Source organism: Paroedura picta, chromosome 1, assembly GCF_049243985.1.
Source record: "Paroedura picta isolate Pp20150507F chromosome 1, Ppicta_v3.0, whole genome shotgun sequence".
In the NCBI taxonomy this organism is placed as follows: Eukaryota; Metazoa; Chordata; class Lepidosauria; order Squamata; family Gekkonidae; genus Paroedura; species Paroedura picta.
Window position 1 is genome coordinate 5,869,550 of NC_135369.1, and position 22,001 is coordinate 5,891,550.

General features: G+C 51.3%; 1 protein-coding gene across 1 annotated transcript; it reads right to left on the reverse strand.

The window, feature by feature from the left end:
* Positions 1 to 960: 960 nt before the first annotated feature.
* LOC143829595 (acyl-coenzyme A thioesterase THEM4-like) lies at positions 961 to 12,187 on the reverse strand. The gene is made up of 4 exons (XM_077320761.1): positions 12,022 to 12,187; positions 3,906 to 4,016; positions 2,815 to 2,939; positions 961 to 1,357 (listed from the first exon to the last, which is right to left on the reverse strand). Exons 1-4 carry the CDS (start codon positions 12,159 to 12,161, stop codon positions 1,305 to 1,307), a joined length of 429 nt encoding a protein of 142 aa, XP_077176876.1. The 5' UTR covers positions 12,162 to 12,187; the 3' UTR covers positions 961 to 1,304.
* Between the last annotated feature and the right edge of the window lie 9,814 nt (positions 12,188 to 22,001).

Here is a 22,001-nt window from a genome sequence, read left to right on the forward strand (position 1 = left end):
GCAACTACTACACCAAGCTGACAGTATCCTTCACAGAAGTCCTTCCCCTTCCCAAATCAAGCCCTGCCTAAGACCCCTCCAGATGGAGCTTAGCAGCCCTAATGTTAGGACACCGCCCCCCTCCCTGTGCGAAAGGAGGGCATTGTCTGCAAACCTCCCTTTTTCATGATATTTCTGGTACAGCTTAGTAAGGTATGGCTTGTCCAGGGAGCTTGCTCAGTTGCGTTTCTTTGCCAGAAATAGGACAAGAGTGCTCTAGTGCAGGAGTAGTCAACCTGTGGTCCTCCAGATGTCCATGGACCACAATTCCCATGAGCCCCTGCCAGCAAATGCTGGCAGGGGCTTATGGGAATTGTAGTCCATGAACATCTGGAGGACCACAGGTTGACTTCCCCTGCTCTAGTGAGTTGCCATGTCCTACCAGAAGGATCTTGGCAATCACACCGTAACCCAATTAATTGCACAAGGTGCAATTTTCTTTACCCTGGAATACCTCCTAGCAGTTAGCTAATTCTGGCCGCTAGCTAATCGTCTCAGGTGCCCCTCAGTGCTATCCCAACACCTGGAATTATGCTTTTCCTAATTTCTTCCCTGGTTACATTATCTACCCCAGCTTTTTCTCCATCCACAATCACCCAATCATCAAGCCCATTTTAGCAAAGTGGATCCACCCCCTCCAAACACCTATTGAGGTAAGAATGCAAATACTGTAATTGCCTAAGAAACCCCCTTTTTGTATTATATCACTCCAGAAGTTTCCCTTTAATTCAGTCAAGGTTTCTTTGTCACAGACTTGTTAGAAACATGAAAAACAAGGAACCTATCCAAGGCACTATTCTTGTTCTAACAATTTATATGTTCAAATTTAATACAATTCTTATATACATAAAGAATCAACCATAATGGTTTCTAGATAAAAACTGCCATCAGTAAGTGTGAACTTTCCTTTTTTCGTGTCGTTAGAAACATCAGCTAGTTTCTGTTTCTTTATTTTTCACGGGTGAACACATTGTTTTAGAAGCAAACTGTTTTGGACACGTTTTAGAATATTGACCCCTACATTGAACCCAGTCTTGTGTGTGATGTTTATGGATCCACAAAACAGCTCCTGACCAGTTAAACTGGAGGCAATCAGGTATATGAGGCAAAGATGGTCACATTCCAAGGTGTCTTCTTTGACATGACATGCAGGTTTGGCTCAGGAAAGACTTCCTTGGGGAGAGAGATGCTGACAGAGAACATAAGCAGCCCTCTTCAAGATGCTGTGTTCCTAGTCCTTTCTGGTATACTTGGGTAGGCTACTTTCAGCACTCGGCTGGTTGGGGATTCTCCTGTGAAAGTGGCTGGATAAACAGTGCTAAAATCCGTGAGAAGGGACAAAAGGAGAAATTTGTGATTCAAATAGCTTAAGATGGGTGGCTGTGTTTGTCTGTAGCAGCAGAAAAGTGCAAGAGTCCAGGAACACCTTAAAGACTAACCCAAAATATTGTGGGGGGTGAGATTTCGTGAGCCGTTACTCACGTCTTCAAATTCATACGTAAGCTGTTCAGATTCTTCTTGAAGAATCACAATCAGGTTTGTACTGTTCATTTAGACACCCAGACACAAAAATGCTTTAAATCTGAATCAAAACCTGTTGGGTGTTGATCTTTCTTCTCTTACCTCCCATCCTCCTTTTTTCTACCCAAAGAAAGCTCTAGCAGATTTTTTTATGTGGTTGGTACTTGATTATGCAACAGGTCATTTTACTTTTAATACAATGCTTTATTGATTTATATATATTTTTAACTAAATAACCATTCTTCATGAGAGAACACAGTAATGGAGCTGCATATTATATATTACAGATTCCCCTGGAGAAGGTCATTGGTGAAATGTTTAGGGAAATGTTTTCTATCTTTGAATGGTGTAGCACTTCTGTTTCAAGAAAATTAGAAGAGCCCTGCTGGATCAGACTAGGTCTGGAGGGCCAAAATCAGAGTGCAGAGGCTAAGGCCTTCATGAGGACATACAAAGAGATCTGCTGGATCAGACCAGTGGTCCATCAAGTCTGGCATATTATTTTACCAGTTGCTGTGGATGACCAACAAGATGGCAGAGAGGCCACAACTTTCAGCTAATGTTGCCTCCTGGCTCTAGGACTCAGGGGATGACTGCCCCTGAACATGGAGGTTCATAGAATCATAGAATCATAGAGTTGGAAGGGGCCATAGAGGCCATTTAGTCCAACCCCCTGCTCAATGCAGGATCAGCCCTAAGCATCCTAAAGCATCCAAGAAAAGTGTGTATCCTAAAGCATCCAAGAAAAGTGTGTATTGAAGACTGCCAGTGAGGGGAAGCTCACCACCTCCTTAGGCAGCCTATCCCACTGCTGAACTATTCTGACTATGAAAATTTTGTTCCTGATATCTAGCCTATATCGTTGTACTTGAAGTTTAAACCCATTACTGCGTGTCCTTTCCTCTGCAGCCAACGGAAACAGCATCCTGCCCTCCTCCAAGTGACACCCTTTCAAATACTTAAAGAGGGCTATCATGTCCCATCTCAAACTCCTTTTCTCCAGGCTGAACATTCCCAAGTCCCTCAACCTATCTTCATAGGGCTTGGTCCCTTGGCCCCAGATCATCCTCGTCGCTCTCCTCTGTACCCTTTCAATTTTATCTATGTCCTATGACTATGGAGATTGCTCCATGGTCACGGGGCTGTGACAAAAAAAGGCCCTGTTGTGCTTTTTTGATGGGTGGGGCAGTCGGAAGGGCCTTTCCCTGTGATCTTAATACCTGTCAAAGCTTTGGGGAAAAGTCAAGGACTTACCTGTGGCCTCTGCGTGCAGGGTCTCTCCATCTCCGCTCCGCACCTGGCCAGAGACAAGCATTTTCCTCCCCTCAGTCTTGTCTAGTTTCCCCTCTGTCACGACGACTGAGCCCAGATGGACAGGGCTGCAAGAGGAAGACACCCCCTTTTCAATGAAACCTGGCTTCGTTGTTACTCGAAATTGATCTCATGTGGGAGACAGCTTGGTGTAGTGGTTAGGAGCACGGACTTCAAATCTGGCGAGCAGGGTTTGATTCCCTGCTCCTCCACATGCAGCCAGCTGGGTGACCTTGGGCTCACCGAGCAGTAATAACAGGGCTCTCTCAGTCTCACCTCCCTCACAAGGTGTCTGTAAGCCGCTTTGAGACTCCTTTAGGTAGAGAAAAGCGGGATATAAGAACCAACTCTTCTTCTTCAGTAATATCAAAGTATGCCGTTATTAGTTACCTTTGTGGATGAGGCACAGATCTGGACTCACACCCCTTTGAGGTTTAAAAGAGACAATCTTTACTGGAAAGATTATTGACAGAAATATATCACATTCATCTGCCTCAGCCTCCTTACTGAAGCAGAGTACAAAAGCTTAAAAGATAGTTACAAAGAAAACACGCTTAAAGCCTCTTGTGGCTAGGCTGCAGGTAGACTACATCTCACGCAGCAGCAGATGGAGAGAGCTAAGAACCTAAATGGAGGATACTGCTAATTGCTTCAGCAAAGCACATACATTGATCTGCTCTTTCTCTTCCTGAAGAAAGAGGAAGTGGGCAGGATCGTACCTTATACAAAGGAATACCCAGGAAATGTGCCCAGGTTTTTCCATTGCAACCCCACCTGTGACCACTTGATGCCACTAGTGAGCACACACGTATAATTCAGCTGCTTAAATAGCTTAATAACAACCCTTCAAGGCTGACTTTATCAAATTACTTGCTGATTGCAATTCTAACACTTCTGCAGCCTGGAATTTTGACAGAGGAAATTAAGAAAGTTTACTAAAGTGATTCCCTTCTCACTCCTTTTCACCTGGTCTGGCCTGAAGTCTCAGCAGAGCACAATATATTGACTGCTCCCCCCCCCCCCAATGAACTTACTTCTTGTAGTTTATGTTCAAGTTTGCAGTCAGCACATGGCCCACAAAGGACAAAAGGCAACACACTAGGGTGTTGTCCAGAATGGCTGCAATGGAGCCTCCGTGCACAAACCTAGAGGTTTTTAAAAAATAAAGAAAGGATAAATAAGTGGGAATGAAAGCTGCAGGTCAGAAGGCGCCAGCTCCATATCAGTAGCAACAGTATGAGGTTGTAGGAGAAGGACTGAGAGGTGCTGAATGTATTGTTAAAAGCAACCAGCAAGGGAGGGGCTGTGCTGGGACTCTTGGACTAGAGCTATGGAGTAATAGAGCATTTTAAATGTTTGCAATATTCTTTGTGGATGAGGCACTGATCCAGACTTTGAGGTTTAAGAGAGAATCTTTACTGCAATGATTATTTACAGACTATATATCATATTCATCTGCTTCAGTTTTCTTACTGAGGCAGAGTACAAAAACTGAAAGTGTAGTTACAACAGAAACACATTGCAAGCCTCTATGGCTGACTCAAGCAGACTACATGCCATACTTCAGCAGAGAGCCTTAATGGAGGACGCTGCTCCTTGCTTCAGCAAAGGACTGGCAGATCTGCCCTTTCTCTTCCTGAAGAAAGAGAAATGTAGGATGGAAAGTAGGAATCCCTAGGACATGTGCTCAGGGTTTGCCCATTGCAACCTCACCTGTGACCACTTGATGCACTAGTGCAGGGGTAGTCAACCTGTGGTCCTCCAGTTGTTCATGGATGACAATTCCCATGAGCCCTTGCCAGCTGGCAAGGGCTCATGGGAATTGTAGTCCATGAACATCTGGAGGACCAAAGGTTGACCACCCCTGCACTAGTGAACACACAGGTACAGCTCAGCTGCTTAAACAGCTTAACAACAGCCCTTCAAGGCCAACTTCACCAAATTACTTGCTGATTGCAATTCTCATTTTGCAGCCTATATCTTGATCTGATTATCCTGTCTTGGGCTTCGGCCTGTGTTTTGGAACTCTCCTATTGGATCTCCCCCCCCTCCAAGTGATGCTGTGAGTTTGGATTCTCTGGTATTTGCCCTTTGGACTGTTATCCTGACAAACTCTGGCAGCTAATTACTACCTTTGTCTACATGCTGTGTCTGTAACAATATGGCAAAAAAAGAAAAGGATGGAGTACATGACGAGGCAGCTATGCAACGCCTTTTTGAAGGAAATGCAGAACACATGGGGAGGGTCAGATCTGTATTCAACAAAGGGGATACCACAAAGTTGGAGCGTCAGCTGGAGATTCGATCCACTGGAAATAGCTCCAACACCAAGGTGGGGAACAGGTATGTGAAATCCTTGAAATGATTTAAAAGGCTGCCATGTAGAGGATGGAGCAGAGTTGTTCTCTCTTGCCCCGGAGGGACGGACCGGAACAAATGGGATGAAATTAATTCAAAAGAAATTCCGTCTAAACATCCGGAAGAAGTTCCTGACAGTCAGAGCGGTTCCTCAGTGGAACAGGCTTTCTCGGGAGGTGGTGAGTTCTCCATCTTTGGAGATTTTGAAACAAAGGCTGGAGAGCCATCTGACGGAGAGGCTCATTCTGTGAAGGCTCAAGGGGGTGGCAGGTGACAGTGGATGAGCGATTGTCGGGGACCCGCTTGCTAACTGAAAAAACAGGGTGCCCCTTTGAAGAAAACGTCACGCCAGGCCTGGTGAACGATACAACAGGAACAAGCTTTATTTCAGCAACGTGGAGTCCGCTGGTATGGAGTAAGAGCTTCCACCGAACTCCAGGTGGAAGCTCCCTTTTATACAAAACCCACCTCCTTAGGCTGTATTGCCCCACCCAGTACTTGCGGAGGGAACATGCTGATACAATCATGACTCATGCACATATGCGAGGTTTTCCGGGGTTCCTGATGGCCCATTTTCCTGGAACAAAGGGCCATCTCCGGGCCCTTGTCAAAAGGTGGAGGGGGACATTGAGGTTCTTTAGCGGCCATTGCCACCTCAACGATCGGGTGGGGCGCCCAGCTGCCGGCTTGCCTATGATCACCATGCCCTACCTCCGTGATCGCGGGCGCCTCTGATGGCGGGGTTCGGTCCGGTTCCCAAGCCACCAAGGACCGAACCACGACATTCTGCCCCCCCAAAGGTCCATTCTCCAACCCCCCGGGACGGCCAGGATACCGCTTGTGGAAACGTTCAGTGAGTCGGGGCGCACGGACGTCCGCTGCCCAGACCCATTCCCGGTCCCCCAAAGCGAAGTCCTTCCATTCCACGAGGTACTGCAACTTCCCCCTGTGGAGTCTAGAGTCCAGGATATCCGCCACCTCGTGGTGCTCCCCCCCCGGCAGGACCTCGGGCGCTGGCGGGGAAAACACGGGGTGCCAAACGTCACCGTCCGGAGTTTTTTTTAGAAGGCTCACGTGAAAGACGGGATGGATGTGCCGGAGGTTCTTGGGGAGCTTGAGCTTGACCGAAACTTCGTTGATCGGGGCCAAGACCTCGAAAGGCCCCAAAAACCGAGGGCCTAGCTTCTTGCTGGGCAAATTCAACCGTAGGTTCCGGGTGGAAAGGTAAACTCGATCCCCCGGTCGGATCTCCTCAGCTGGTCGTCTCTTCCGGTCGGCGTCCTCTTTCTGCGCTGCCTTGACTTTGTGGAGCTGCTCCTGCAGCGACTTCCAGCAGCTCCCGGCACGCTTCCCCCACTCGCGAAGGTCGGCCGATTCCCGGGCGGGGACCTCTCCAAGCTCCGGGAAGTGTCTCAGGTCTGTCCCGTAGACGACGGCAAAAGGCGACATCTCCGTGCTGCTGTGGTCTGCGTTGTTGTACGCGAACTCGGCCAGGGGGAGCAGGGGCACCCAGGTGTCTTGATGATAGGAACCGAAACACCGCAAGTACTGCTCCAGTACTTGATTAACCCGCTCGGTCTGCCCGTCCGTCTGGGGGTGGTAAGCGGAGCTCAGCCCTTGCTCGATGTCTAACAGGCGCAGGAAAGCTTGCCAAAACCGGGACACGAATTGTGAGCCCCGATCGGAAATCACCTTGTCCGGCAGCCCGTGCAGTCGGAACACGTGATCCAGGAACATCCGAGCCAACTGTGAAGCACTGGGGACACTGGCGCAAGGAATGAAATGGGCCTGTTTGGAAAATAGATCTACCACCACCCAGATCACCGTTTTCCCCTTGCTGGGAGGCAAGTCTGTTATAAAGTCCATGGAGATCACTGACCACGGCCGGGTCGGGACCTCGAGCGGGTGCAGCAGACCTTTCGGCTTGCCAACCCCCGGCTTGCAGGTCAGGCAGACAGGACAACCACTGACGTAAGCTTTTGTGTCCCGCCGCAGACTGGGCCACCAAAACCGCCGCCGGGCCAACTTCCAGGATTTTACGAAACCGAAGTGCCCGGCGGTCTTAGCATCGTGGCAGAGGCTGAGGGCTTCCCGTCGTAGCCCTTCCGGGACGTAGACAGCCTCCCCCCTCCGCCAGAGACCGGAGTCCAAAATCAAAGAGTCCCGGAGCTCAGCCAGCTCCTCGTCTGTCCCGTAGGCTGCCACTAGGCGGTCTCGGAGCGGGGCGGTCGCCGGGTCGGGCTCCCATTCCTCCCTGGCCCGACGCCTAGTGACGACCCCCCGTCCCAGCTGCTCCTCACCAAACACGGACCTGGTGCAGGGAGCGTACCCCTCCCCATAATGCGGCAGACGGGAGAGGGCGTCCGCGAGGAAATTCTCTTTGCCGGGAATGTGACCAAGCTTGAAATTGTACCGCGAAAAGAACTCCGCCCACCTCATCTGCTTGGCGTTCAGGGATCGCGGTTGCCGGAGCGCCTCCAGATTCTTGTGATCTGTCCAGACCTCGAACGGCTCCTCTGTTTCCTCCAGCCAATGCCGCCATTCGGTGAGGGCGAACTTAATCGCAAACGCCTCCTTCTCCCAGGTAGACCAGTTCCGCTCCGTTTCGGCGAATTTTCGTGAGAGGTAGGCCGCCGGCCTCAGCTGTCCCGCCTTGTCTCGCTGCAGGAGAACCGCCCCGGCTGCTGCGTCGCTGGCGTCGACTTGTACCACCATCGGTTGGGTTGGGTCGACGTGCAGTAGCGTGGGCTCAGACGCGAAAGCTTGCTTGAGGGCCAGGAACGCTGCCTCCGATTTCTCATTCCAGCCGAGCGCTGCGCTGGGCCGCGTGGCGCGAGGACCTCTCCCCTTGGTACCTAGCAAGTCCGTGAGGGGAGCCACTACGGAGGAGTATCTGGGGATGAAGCCTCTAAAAAAGTTAGCAAACCCCAGGAAGCTTTGTAGCTGTTTCCGGGTGCGGGGCCTTTCCCAGGCCAGCACCGCCTGCACCTTCTCGGGGTCCATAGCTATGCCCTGGGCTGAGATGCGGTAGCCCAAATAGTCCAGGGAGGGACGGTGGAATTCGCACTTAGCCAGCTTCACGTATAGGTGGTTTGCCAGCAGGCGCTTTAACACCTCCCTCACCAGGGTCACGTGCTCTTGGGGATCTTGGCTGTAGATCAGGACGTCATCCAAATAAACAACCACCCCCTGAAACAGAAGGTCCTGCAACACCTCATTAATTAGACTCATGAAAACCCCAGGTGCCCCGCTTAAACCGAACGGCATCACTTTAAATTCGAATTGTCCCAATTGACAGTTAAACGCTGTTTTCCACTCATCCCCCTCCCGGATGCGTACCCGGTAGTACGCCTCCCTTAGGTCCAGCTTAGTGAACAGAGTCCCTTTGCCCAGCCGGGCCAGCAAATCCGGGATCAGCGGGAGGGGGTAAGCGTTCCCCGCTGCGATGGCGTTGAGGCCCCGGTAGTCCTGGCACAGCCGTCGGGACCCATCCTTTTTCCGGACGAACAAGACTGGAGCTCCCATGGGACTGGAAGCGGGCCGGATGAAACCTCGGGCCAGATTTTTACCCAAAAACTCCCGGAGGTCCTTGAGCTCACCCTCACTCATCTTGTAGATGCGCCCTTTGGGTAGTACCGCCCCCTCTGGGATGTTGATAGCGCAGTCCGTGCGGCGGTGTGGGGGTAGCTCGTCCGCTTCCCGCTCGCTGAACACGGCTGCGAGGTCTCGGTACTCTGGCGGGACCTCGGGCTCTGGTATCTCCTGCTGCGCCGCCGCCGCTCCCCTGGGACGCGCCGCCGTCCTCTTGTGGCTGGAATTCTCGTGGGGGACCCGATGCCGTGCACCCACCGTCAAGTCGAACTTCAGGGTCCCCGCCCGCCAGTCCACCACGGGGTTGTGTTCCTTCAGCCAATCCAGGCCCAACACCGCCCGATATCCCGCTACGGGGACCTGGATCAGCCACCGCAGCTCTTGGTGGTCCCCTATGTGGATGGCGATAGGACCCACCTCCTCCCCGAAAGGTCCCCCCTGAATCGGGCTGCCGTCCATCTGGACGAAAACCAGGGGAACCTTCCGAATGCGCTTCGGTAGCCCCAAAGCCCGGGCTATCTGGGGGTGGACCATGCTGTGGTCGCATCCAGAGTCCAAAAGAGCCTCCCCCACCCAACTTAGTCCGTTCTCCGGGTTCCGGAGCTCTAAAATTACCACGTTCGGAGGTCGCGCCTCATGCTGTAGGGGTTTTCCCTCGCACCGCGGGACCTGCTGCCCGGCGCCGTCTACAGCAGGTCCTGGCCGTTTCCCGTCGCCTGGGCGCTTCCCGGTTCGTTGCGGAGGTCCTCCGCCCGGCGTGCCTGCTGGGGGCGTGTCGCACCTCCCCCCTGGGAGAGCCCGCGGTCCTCCCCCCCTTGCCGTTGGCACGCTGCTGCGAAATGTCCTGACCCCCCGCATTTCAGGCACAGACCTTCCCGGCGTCTCCTTTCCCGCTCGGGGTTCGGGGGTCGTTTGGGGCGAGAGTTGTCGGGGCCCGGTCTCGGCGCCTCGGCTGACCCGCCTTTGGCCTCCCGGGGGGGTGCGGCGGCCCAACCCAGGCTGGCTTCCAGCTTGGCGACCACAAAACACCACCCCTCCAATGTAGACAGATCTTCTTCCGTCCCCTTGATCACGGCCCATTCCCTGAGCTTCGGGTTAAGGCCCTCCCGGAAGTACTCGATTTGGGTCTCCTCGTTCCAGGAGAACACCTTGCCTGCTTCCCTCCGGAAAATGTCTATATAGTCCATAACCCCCCTAGTACCCTGTCGAAGTCCCTTGATCCGACTCTTTGCCTTGTCCTCAGCCTGGGGGTCCTGGAATCGTCGGCGGAGCGCGACCACGAAGTCCTGCAGGTCCCGAGTTGCCGGGTCGCCGCGCTCGGCCAACCCTAGGTACCACTGACCCGCCTTGCCCTGGAGACACGAGGCCACCCCCCAGACCAAGTCCTCGGAGTCCTCATACCGGTCTCCATACCTCCGGGCATGCGTCAGCGCGTGGAGGAGGAACTGCGGGAGGTCGTCCGGCGTCCCATCGAAACGCGCCTTAAGCTCTGGGGGGGAACGTTTTGGAGAGTAGTCCGACCCCCTCCGGATCCGGGATTCTCGGCGTCCGCCGTCTCGTCCTGCTCCGCTCCACCGGCTACCAACTTGCCCAACGACGCCGTGCCGCTCCCTGCCTTGCACGTCGCTCCTGCGTTGGTCCGGCTCTCGCCGCCCCGTCGGCTCACCCGCTCCCCCGAGATCCTCTGCTGTCTCGCCTCTCCGCTGGCCGTCTCGCCTACTCGGGACTGAAAACTGCTCCGGGTCGGGGTCCGGGGCCCGCTCACCAGTGCCGGGCTCGTCCTCGTCGCTGGAGACGTCCTCACTCGACGCGATCCCCTCCGCCGTTGTATTACCAGTCCCTCCGGGCCCGGCCCGAGCTTGCTCACGGGCTTCAGCTGCCTGCAAGCGCCTGGCCAAGTCCGCCATGGCCCGCCGCAGGTCCTCTAGGGATTCCTCAGGTCCTACCGGGCGAAGCGCCTGCCTCAGCTGGGTGTCCCAGGTTGGGGCCAACCCCCCAGACCTCGGCGCGCTCCCCGCCGTGCTTGGGAACCCCATGGCCCGGCGCCTTCCCTTGGCCGCCGCTGCCGAGGGTCTCGGGGTCCCGGACAGCTGCTCCTGGCCCCCCGATTTTCGGAGGAAATCTCCCGGGGACATTAAACTCATGTTCCCGGGGTTCGTGGGGGTCGAGACCGCCCCGTTGCTTGAAAACGCCATCTCTGGATCCGTCCCGATAAGCGCTCGGATGCGATGCCGACCCTGGAGTTCGGTGGGAAGCTCTTACGATGTCGGGGACCCGCTTGCTAACTGAAAAAACAGGGTGCCCCTTTGAAGAAAACGTCACGCCAGGCCTGGTGAACGATACAACAGGAACAAGCTTTATTTCAGCAACGTGGAGTCCGCTGGTATGGAGTAAGAGCTTCCACCGAACTCCAGGTGGAAGCTCCCTTTTATACAAAACCCACCTCCTTAGGCTGTATTGCCCCACCCAGTACTTGCGGAGGGAACATGCTGATACAATCATGACTCATGCACATATGCGAGGTTTTCCGGGGTTCCTGATGGCCCATTTTCCTGGAACAAAGGGCCATCTCCGGGCCCTTGTCAAAAGGTGGAGGGGGACATTGAGGTTCTTTAGCGGCCATTGCCACCTCAACGATCGGGTGGGGCGCCCAGCTGCCGGCTTGCCTATGATCACCATGCCCTACCTCCGTGATCGCGGGCGCCTCTGATGGCGGGGTTCGGTCCGGTTCCCAAGCCACCAAGGACCGAACCACGACAGCGATAGGGTTGTGACTGTCCTGCATAGTGCAGGGGGTTGGACTAGATGACCCAGGAGGCCCCTTCCAACTCTAGGATTCTATGATTCTAAATTCCGTCTAAACCTCCGGAAGAAGTTCCTGACAGTCAGAGCGGTTTCTCAGTGGAACAGGCTTCCTCAAAAGGTGGTGGGTTCTCCATCTTTGGAGATTTTTACACAGAGGCTGGAGAGTCACCTGACGCAGAGGCTGATTCTGGGAAGGTTCAAGGGGGTGGCAGGTGACAGTGGATGAGCGATAGGGTTGTGAGTCTCCTGCATAGTGCAGGGGGTTGGACTAGATGACCCAGGAGGTCCCTTCCAACTCTATGATTCTATAATTGCTGCAGTGTGGTAGATCAGGGAGGAAACACAGACCTCCCACCCATGAACACATAAGGAGTTTCAGGATTTATCAAGCCTTACCCCGGGGGTCCTTGCAAGTAGGGACCCAGCTGGAATACAGAGACCACCCTTTTCTCTGACGGGTTCAGGAATGTGGCGTACTCAAATCCCTTGCCTTCATCATTCAAGTTCCGGAGGAACATTCTGATTTCTTTGTTCATATTCTCCCCGTGTTCTTGTCTTATCCTTTCTGCGAAGGCAACGAAAAGTGATAATACTGTGGTGTATTGTCCAGAGGGTTAAGAACATAACAGAGGCCATGTTGGATCAAGCCTGTGGCCCATCCAGTCCAATACAGTATCACACAATGGCCAAAACCCAGGGGACATCAGGAAGTTCACCAGTACAGCCGGAAGTCCGGAAGCCCTCCTACTGTGGCTCCCCAAGGAGACAGAGCAGCCATGCCCCAGACAAAATTCCATTTATATCTTGTGACCAACACCCACTCATGGACCTCTGCTTTTAAAAACATAAGAGAAGCCAGGTTGGATCAGGCCAATGACCCACCCCAGCACTCTGTGTCACACAGGGGCCAAAACTGAGGGGGGCATCAAAAGTTCACAGTGGGCCTGAAGTCCAGATGCCCACCCACAGTTGCCCACACCCCCAAGTACCAAGAAGACACAGCAACACTGTACACTGTACCTTATCTTTTTCTTCAGTAATATCAGGGCTCTCTCAGCCCCACCCACCTTACAGGGTGTCTGTTGTGGGGAGAGGAAAGGGAAGGTGATTGTAAGCTGCTTTGAGACTCCTTTGGGTAGAGAAAAGCGGCATATAAAACCAACTCTTCTTCTTCTTCAGTAATCTCAGGGCTCTCTCAGTCTCCCCTCCCTCACAGGGTATCCGTTGTGGGGAGAGGAAACGGAAGGCGACTGTAAGCTGCTTTGAGACACCTTTGGGTAGAGAAAAGTGGCATATAAAACCAACTCTTCTTCTTCTTCAGTAATCTCAGGGCTCTCTCAGTCTCCCCTCCCTCACAGGGTGTCCGTTGTGGGGAGAGGAAAGGGGAGGCGACTGTAAGCCGCTTTGAGACTCCTTCGGGTAGAGAAAAGCAGCATATAAGAACCAACTCTTCTTCTATTCAAACTAACCTTTGTATTAAACGCCAGTGGGGTCTATTGCTATATGAAGTTGCAAGAGAGAAAAGAGTCCTCAGGGGACCCAGAAGGATTCTCTGGTTCCTCACTGCCACCTCGTGGGTGATATCTGCCACAACAGTCAAAATAAGGAATCTGGCAGATAGTCAGAAGGGATCCCCACCCTCCCCAGCGTCATCTGGTCCAACCCCCTACAGAACCCAGGAAATTGACAGCTACCTGCCCACCTATGGTGACTCTAATCCCATGCCCAGGTGATTCCCCGAAAACCAAGAATGCCTTGTCAGTCTGCTTGAGAGCCAGATTGGTGTCATGGTTAGGAGTGATGTAAAATGTCTAAAAAATTGATTCACTTCCACCCGTTCGGGAAACCCTTCCAGGGCCATTACGAAACCCCACGGTTTCCCAAAACCCTGGCTGAAAAAGCCTTGGGTAGATGAAAGGAAGCAGAGTCATGAACACCTGGACTTCACTGCCCCAGGTAGATGGTTATTGAGGAGACGAGATGGAGAAGGAGGGAAGCCGCTCAGAGAAAAGAGGGACTCCAAATAAAATTGAAATAATAAATGTAGCTTTTAAGTGGGACAGGAACCGGGCGGGGTTGGTTGATGACATCAAGCAGTCCTTGCCTGGCATTTGATCTGCAGTGTCGTGGTAGGAGGGAATTCTTTTCCACGTTCCGTCTTTGGACATCTCCGTGTACTTCTGGAATTGAGCCATCATGTCCGGGCCCCAGCTGGAGTTGGGGAGGGAGTAGTCCTTTCTCTGCTTGGATTGACTGAGGCGAGTCTGAAAATAAAAATCAGAAAGAAGAAGAGTTGGTTATTATATGTCGCATTCTTCTACCTGGAGGAGTCTCAAAGTGGCTTCCAATTGCCTTCCCTTCCTCTCCCTACAACAGACACCCTGTGAGGGAGGGGAGGTTGAGAGAGCCCTGAGATTACTGAAGAAGAGTTGGCTCTTATATGCCGCTTTTCTCTACCTGAAGGAGTCTCAAAGCGGCTTACAGTTGCCTTCGCTTTCCTCTCCCCACAACAGACACCCTGTGAGGTGGGTGAGGCTGAGAGAGCCCTGAGATTACTGCTCGGTCAGAGCAGTTTTATCAGTGCCATGGCGAGCCCAAGGTCACCCAGCTGGTTGCATGTGGAGGAGTGCAGAATCGAACCTGGCATGCCAGATTAGAAGTCTGCACTCCTAACCACAACACCAAGCTGCCTCTCTGAGATACCCCTGAAACATTATTTTGCTTTTCAAGAAACCCCAGCATGGGCGCAATCGGGCAGAATACGGTTAGGAAGCAGAGCTGTGTACATGCCCTGGTTGAGAAAGCCAATATACATGTATGTATGTACATATATATGTACGTTTGTACCTATTGTTCCCAAACAGGCCCATAACAGTTCACTGCCAGATTATAAATTAAGCTGGCAACATATCAACAACAGAGGGGAAAGAAGACATTGGCAATCCCACTCCGGTTGCATTTAGAAGAACACACAAACAAGCACATTGCGGCCCCGTCCCTGAAGAACCCACAAAGAGGATTGTGTAACAGTGTGGTCAGGCTTCGAGCGCATGGACAACATGCTCTGCACCCATAAACAGCTGGAGTACTTCCCAATTGCCTCAGCCTTGCTAATAAGGGCAGCCCAGGGGCCAGGCTCCAACCCAAGATGGCAGGCCTCTGTCCAACGGCCAGACGTGGTTGATTTATTGCAGGGTGCATGTGTGATGCAGCCAGGAGATTTTAGGATGGTGAACAGTACCAGGGGCTGCCAGATGACCTCGTATGGCTGCCAGAAGTATCTAGTTCCCGAGGCTGCGTCTCTAATAGGTTGGAAAGTTTAAAAGAATCATAGAATCATAGAGTTGGAAGGGGCCACACAGGCCATCTAGTCCAACCCCCTGCTCAACGCAGGATCAGCCCAAAGGATCATCCTAAAGCATCCAAGAAAAGTGTGTATCCAACCTTTGCTTGAAGACTGCCAGTGAGGGGGAGCTCACCACCTCCTTAGGCAGCCTATTCCACTGCTGAACTAGAATCATAGAATCACAGAATCACAGAGTTGGAAGGGGCCATACAGGCCATCTAGTCCAACCCCCTGCTCAACGCAGGATCAGCCCAAAGGATCATCCTAAAGCATCCAAGAAAAGTGTGTATCCAACCTTTGCTTGAAGACTGCCAGGGAGGGGGAGCTCACCACCTCCTTAGGCAGCCTATTCCACTGCTGAACTACTCTGACTGTGAAAAACTTTTTCCTGATATCTAGCCTATATCGTTGTACTTGAAGTTTAAACCCATTACTGCGTGTCCTCTCCTCTGCAGCCAGCAGAAACAGCATCCTGCCCTCCTCCAAATGACAACCTTTCAAATACTTAAAGAGGGCTTTCATGTCCCCTCTCAACCTCCTTTTCTCCAGGCTGAACATTCCCAAGTCCCTCAACCTGTCTCCATAGGGCTTGGTCCCTTGGCCCCAGATCATCTTCGTCAGATCAAAAGCAGTAAGCTGAGCTTCGTTAGAGAGCGGAAGATGATGCGGAATTTTGTGGAGGAGTGGAAGTTGCTTCTGGGCGCCCCCAAGTCAGCAAGAGGCTCATAACAAACTGATGCCTGTTATGTACACAGGGAAATCTTTCTTTTCGGTGATTAAAGTACAGGTGTGCGGCCACAGTCCCTTGCCTCCCTGAGATTCCTGGGCCCCAAATCCATGAACGTAACCCTTGCCTCTGGGTAAACACAGCCGTCATCCACCGCTCTTGATAAGGCAATGCTCCAATACTCACTGTGGCGCTGCAGGCTGGGGGAAGGGGGGGACCCACCAAGGCCCTGTGGCTGGCCAGTGCTCGAGGGCCGCGTCTAGGGGCTGCCCAGCAAGGTAGCCCGGCCACCGGCCACCAGCAGGTCCTGAGCATGAGATGCATGGTGGCGATCGTAGAACAGCGTGTCCATGAGACGGACTTCAGCCGCCTACCCAACTAGTCCTGGTGTGGCCAGCGGGAAGACACGCCTGAAATGAATATGAAATGGAGAAACCAGCCCGTTTCATGCTGTACTTTTTGGGCAGGGCTTGGCAGGGGATCGTGGGATCCTGGAGGCAGCCTCAGCGATAAAGTGACCCAGGTGGGTTTTGGCAGAGCTCCTAGAAGACTGGCTCCAGACGACAGAGATCAGTTGAAGAAGATGACTGCTTGGGAACGTGGCCTGGAAGGCATTGTACTTGCACCTCCCCAGGGTTTGCCCTCACTGAGTTCCCTAGAATTGGCCACCCCTGCTTCAAACTGATGAGCCAGACTTGATTTTTCAGGTTCTTGCGATGATGGCTGGCCAGTGGGAGCGAACAAGCGAGGTCAGGAGCTTGGGCATGGAGCTAACCGCGTGCGTTGGTCAAAGCTACTCAAGAAGTAACTACACAGAGCTGGCTTGAAGCGGCTGATGATCGCCTTCCCTTCCGCTCCCCGTAAAAACCACCCTGTGAGGTAAGTGGAGAGCTCTGGCAGGGCTGCTCTGGGAGAGCAGCTCGAAAAGAGCTGTGTCCAGCCCAAGATCACCCAGCTGGTTGCATGGGGTGGCAGAACAGGGACTCAAACCCGTTTCTCCAGATTAGAGACCACTGCTGTCAACTACAACACCTAGCAGGTTTGACGTCACATTGGGATCTGTGAGGAACAGAGGTGAGAGGTGATCCAGAAGTCCAGATGTCCTGGGTAAGGTGACCCATCTAAGATTTTTTTCCTGAATTGAAAGTTTTTAAAGTATTGGTTTGCAATTGAAATGAAGGAAAAAGTCCCCCCCCCCAAAAAAAAACAAAAGAAGAGAGAAAAAGATGAAAGAACAAATTTGTCCATTTCAAATCAAAGATGCAGGCGGAAGGATGGATTCCTTCCCGCTGCCATCCCAAAATTCCAGTGGAATGGCCGGGGATGCTGGTACATCTGTCAAGGTAGAATAGAAGAATTGTAGTGCTCAGAAGCACCGGTTTTGGTTGCTGTGCCACATTTTCCTCTGCTGGTGTAGATTCTCCATTTTCCTTTATTTCTCCATCAATGTACACCACATTTCAGATCTTGTTTCTCTATCTGGGTTGAGGATTCTGTATTCTTTGCATGCTGTTAGGTAGAAAACAAAAATGCCTTTTCCTGCTCCAAGATCCATCTGCTAATCTTTAGAGGCATGAAGAAGAAGAAGAAGAGTTGGTTCTTAGATGCCGCTTTTCCCTACCCGAAGGAGGCTCAAAGCGGCTTACAGTCGCCTTCCCTTTCCTCTCCCCACAACAGACACCCTGTGAGGTGGGTGAGGCTGAGAGAGCCCTGATATTCCTGCTCGGTCAGAACAGTTTTATCAGTGCCTGTGGGGAGCCCAAGGTCACCCAGCTGGTTGCATGTGGGGGAGCGCAGAATCGAACCTGGCATGCCAGATTAGAAATCCGCACTCCTAACCACTACACCAAACTGGCTCTCTGGGATACATGACCTTGGGATACATGCCCATGAAGACACGAAAGCCACTCGGAACTCTTTGCACCAAGGAGTAAAAAGTAGCTTTATTTCCAGGTCATTAGCAATCAAGCCCAGCGTATTGGGGAACAACTGCAAGAACTTTACATTACAGGGCAACATTGCTGAATAAACCTCATAAAGAATTTCAGGAACAGATACACTCTCAGCCCTCAGTCCCCTTTTCTCAGGATTTGAATGCCAAAAGGCATTCCCATGGAAAGACAGTTTAATTGAAATACAAAGTGAAACCATTCTTCAAACGTCTTAGCACCCGGACGCAAAGAGCCAGGCAAGGTTGTTTACAGTCCTTACAATAATAAACACTATCAGCCATAAAAGGTAACAGGAACAACTTCAGAAGTTGGAAGGAACAAGGGAGTGGCTAGAGAGGCTGGGAGAGTCCCCCTAGGAAAAGCAGGACCCCTTGCAGGCCCTCTGAGCTGAAGACATGTTCCCAGGCATTAAGTACATGACATAGGAATGTAAATGTAGGCCTTTGATCCAAATACTTTTAGATAATTCAGGCTGGGTGTGTGCCCATTCCACAGTTTAAATGGTGTACAACTTGTACCTATAATAGGCAATCTGTTTTGCAGGTAGGCAGTAATACTGGTTGCTTCACCTCAGTACTTGTCAGGTAGCTCTGTTTCAAGGAGCATGCGTTTGCACATTTCAGCGAGAGAGCAATTTTTTCATTTCTTCTACACCATTGTTCTCTGGAGTGTAAGGGACTATAAAATGATGCTTTATACCAGCCTTTCTTAACTTTTTTTACCATTGAGAAACCCTAGAAAACTTCCTCAGGCTCTGAGAAACCTCAGACATGACATGATAATTCAGAATATGGTTGGGATATAGAGCTGTGTCCACACCCACCTGGGGCCCCTCCCCTCCCCACCCCCTCCAGACCCGTCATTGGAAATTATGGGGAGGACAGATCAACATGACCATATATGGTCAGATCACCAATAAATGTTTCGCAACTTTAAAAAATATATTAAAATTAATTAACCCCCACCCTTTTGCAAAACCCTTCCAGAGTCATCACAAAACCCTCACTGAGGAAGCCTGCTCAATACTTTGCTAAGCCAAATAATCCTTCATTTCATGTTCCACATATTCTCCTCCATTATCTGTGCAGATTGCTAGTGGCTTCCTTTGAAATCTGTTGCTGACCATTGCGAGATAAGTTATGGATCTGCCTGACAGAATGAGTATCCATACCGCATTTTACCAACTTGTCAACAAGAATGTCATGTGGAACCTTATCAAAAGCTTTGCTGAAATCCAGATAAACAATGTCTACAGCATTCCCATGATCCACTTTCGCGAAGAAAGAGATAAGGTTGGTCTGACATGATTTGTTCTTGAGAAATCACAGCTCTCTGTTCCAGCTGTTCTCAAGTTGGCTAATTATTGGCTTTCACATTGGCTAATTATTTCTGTGTCCCAACTGTTTCTGCCACAGCAAAGAGCCATTCTGTTGATCACAATGCTCGGCAATGTACCTTTCTGCATGCAAGTCTCAAGAGCAAAGAAATCCTCATGCAATTTTCCAGCTGCAAGGAGAAACTCTCCTCTCTGTCTTGTATAACATTTTCTTCTAAAATATACAGCCATGCCCTTCTTTGTGAGGGCTCTCACGCAAACATTTGCCTATCCAGAGTCATAAAGGCAGTCTGTAACGAAGAATGTGTCCAGAGAAGGGCATTTAGGGTGGCTGAGGGCTTGGAAACCACGCCTTAAAATGAAAGGTTGGGAGAGCTGCATATGTGTCGCTTGGAGAAGAGGAGGGCAAGAGGGGATAGGATGTTATCATTTATGAAATTTATATACCACCCTCCCATAGCTTTATATACCACCTTTTATATACCACCCTTCCATAGCTGTGTGTGAGTTTTTTTCTAAGATTTTTATTTTTATTTTCCAGGATTAAAGATAATGAAATACATGCAATCTATATTGTTAGTACAGAAAAAAGAAAGGTTATGCTCTTCATTTAATACATTTAGTTCCCCGTTTCAATCCCCTTTTGTATTATTTTCTTAAATAGTTCAGGTAAGGGCCCCATTGTTCTTGAAAGGCCTCTTCTGTTCTTCCGTGGACTATCAGTGTCAGTTTGGCCATCTTGACAAAATCAGCTAATTTATTCAGCCAGTCTTCTATCGAGGGTAGTTGTTGCGTTTTCCATTTCTTGGCCAATTCTAGTCTTGCTGCCGCCGTCGCGTAGAAGAATAAACTTTGAGTGTGAGTTGGGAGGCACTGCGGAGGAACACTTTATAACATAGCTTCAGCTTTCATAGGAAATCTAAGACCCCACATTCCATAGCTGTGTTTAGCTACGTAACAGGTAGAAATGTTGAAGACGCAGGCAACTTGCTTACTGCCGCTTTAGAGACAAGAACTAAACCCCCACACTCAAAGAGTGTTCCACTCTGCCAATGTGAACAGGTGGTGATCCCTGGCAAAGAGATGTATTTTTGGCCTCAATCCGGTCCAGGGCCTTTTGGGTCCTGGCTAGGGGTGAGCGCTTCAGCGTGGTTCAGTCGCCTCGGCGATCACCGAAACTCGAGATGCCCAGCGCCGTGGAGGGGAGGGCTGGCACCGGCATTGGTGCACCAGCTGATGCCTGCATGCAGGCACAGAGCTCGGTGTCTGAGTGTGGGCACCGGCTTCCACGCTGACCCCACTGTTCCCCTCTGTGTTGTGGCGCTGGCCACCTTGAGCTTTGGTGACCGCTGACCGGCTGAACTGGCTAAAGTGCTCACCCCTAGTCCTGGCCTGGTTCTCGTGGAAAGAACTGGAGGGCCCGTAGGAATTGGCACAGCTCTGAAGGGCCTGAAAGATGGGGCCCTTCTGCCCGGCATTTGGATGGGGCCAACGAATGAACCCAACATCATTAACAGGGGCCCTCCTCCATACCTTGTTCCATCCCGGTCCGACTACTGAGCAGACCGAAAGGATTTAACCTTTTAAAATTTTGTTTATTGTATCATTGCTATTGAAATGTGTGTGTGTGTTTTTTTAATGAATTCTTGTAAACAGTCCTAAGACTGCTGAGCTGAGAGAGGCGGTAATGGGAATGGGATAACAACTCAACAAATTAAAAGGGACAATTAGTTCAAACTACAGGAAAGTTCCAACTACACCGCTCGGCTTGGCTTAGGTTGGGGGGTTTGTGTTTTAGATGGATTTTAGAAGAAGAAGAAGAAGAAGAGTTGGTTCTTATATGCCGCTTTTCCCTACCCGAAGGAGGCTCAAAGCTGCTTACAGTCGCCTTCCCTTTCCTCTCCCCACAACAGAAACCCTGTGAGGTGGGTGAGGCTGAGAGAGCCCTGATATCACTGCCCGGTCAGAACAGTTTTATCAGTGCCGTGGTGAGCCCAAGGTCACCCAGCTGGCTGCATGTGGGGAAGTGCAGAATCGAACCCGGCATGCCAGATTAGAAGTCCGCACTCTTAACCACTACACCAAACTGGCTCTCTTATTGTATTAGGGGTTTGTGTGTGATTCTGCTTCTGCTGGGTTGCCATATCCTGTATAACATCGTATAATGCTTTTTCAAAAATGCGAGCCTCCATCCCTTCCTTCCAGAAGAGGCAATTTTGCCCCGTGAGCCTAGCTATCAAGTCATCGAGCTGTGCACCATAGTGATTAAAAGTGATGGCTTCTAATCTGACGAGCTGGGTTTGATTCCCCACTCCTCCACATGCAGCCAACTGGGTAGCCTTGGGCTCGCCAAAGCACTGAGAAAGCTGTTCTGACCGAGCAGTGATATCAGGGCTCTCTCAGCCTCACCCACCCCACAGGGTGTCTGTTGTGGGGAGAGGAATGGGAAAGCGACTGTAAGCCGCTTTGAGCCTCCTTCGGGTAGAGAAAAGCGGCATATAAGAACCAACTCTTCTTCTTCTTCAGTAATCTCAGGGCTCTCTCAGCCTCACCTCCCTCACAGGTGGGAAGAGAAAGGGAAGGTGATTGTCAGCCACTTTGAGACTCCGTCAGGTGGTGAAAAGTGGAGTATCAAAACAAACTCCTACATCTCGCTGTTCTCTCTGGCTTGTGCCAAGGACGCCTGGGAATCTTTCTACCTTTAATCAGATATCTGCTTAATCTGTGTCGCCATATCTTCTGCTGACTGTGTAATTGAGACAGTGGGGGTTTGCATAACCTGATGAAAGAGTAGATAAATGTTTACTCAGGATCTGTGCAGAGACAGAGAGAGGTTCCTAACTCTAGCTCAGGGGTAGTCAAACGGCGGCCCTCCAGATGTCCATGGACTACAATTCCCATGAGCCCCTGCCAGCATTCGCTGGCAGGGGCTCCTGGGCATTGTAGTCCATGGACATCTGGAGGGCCGCCGTTTGACTACCCCTGCTCTAGCTGAAAGACAGTGAGAGAGTTATT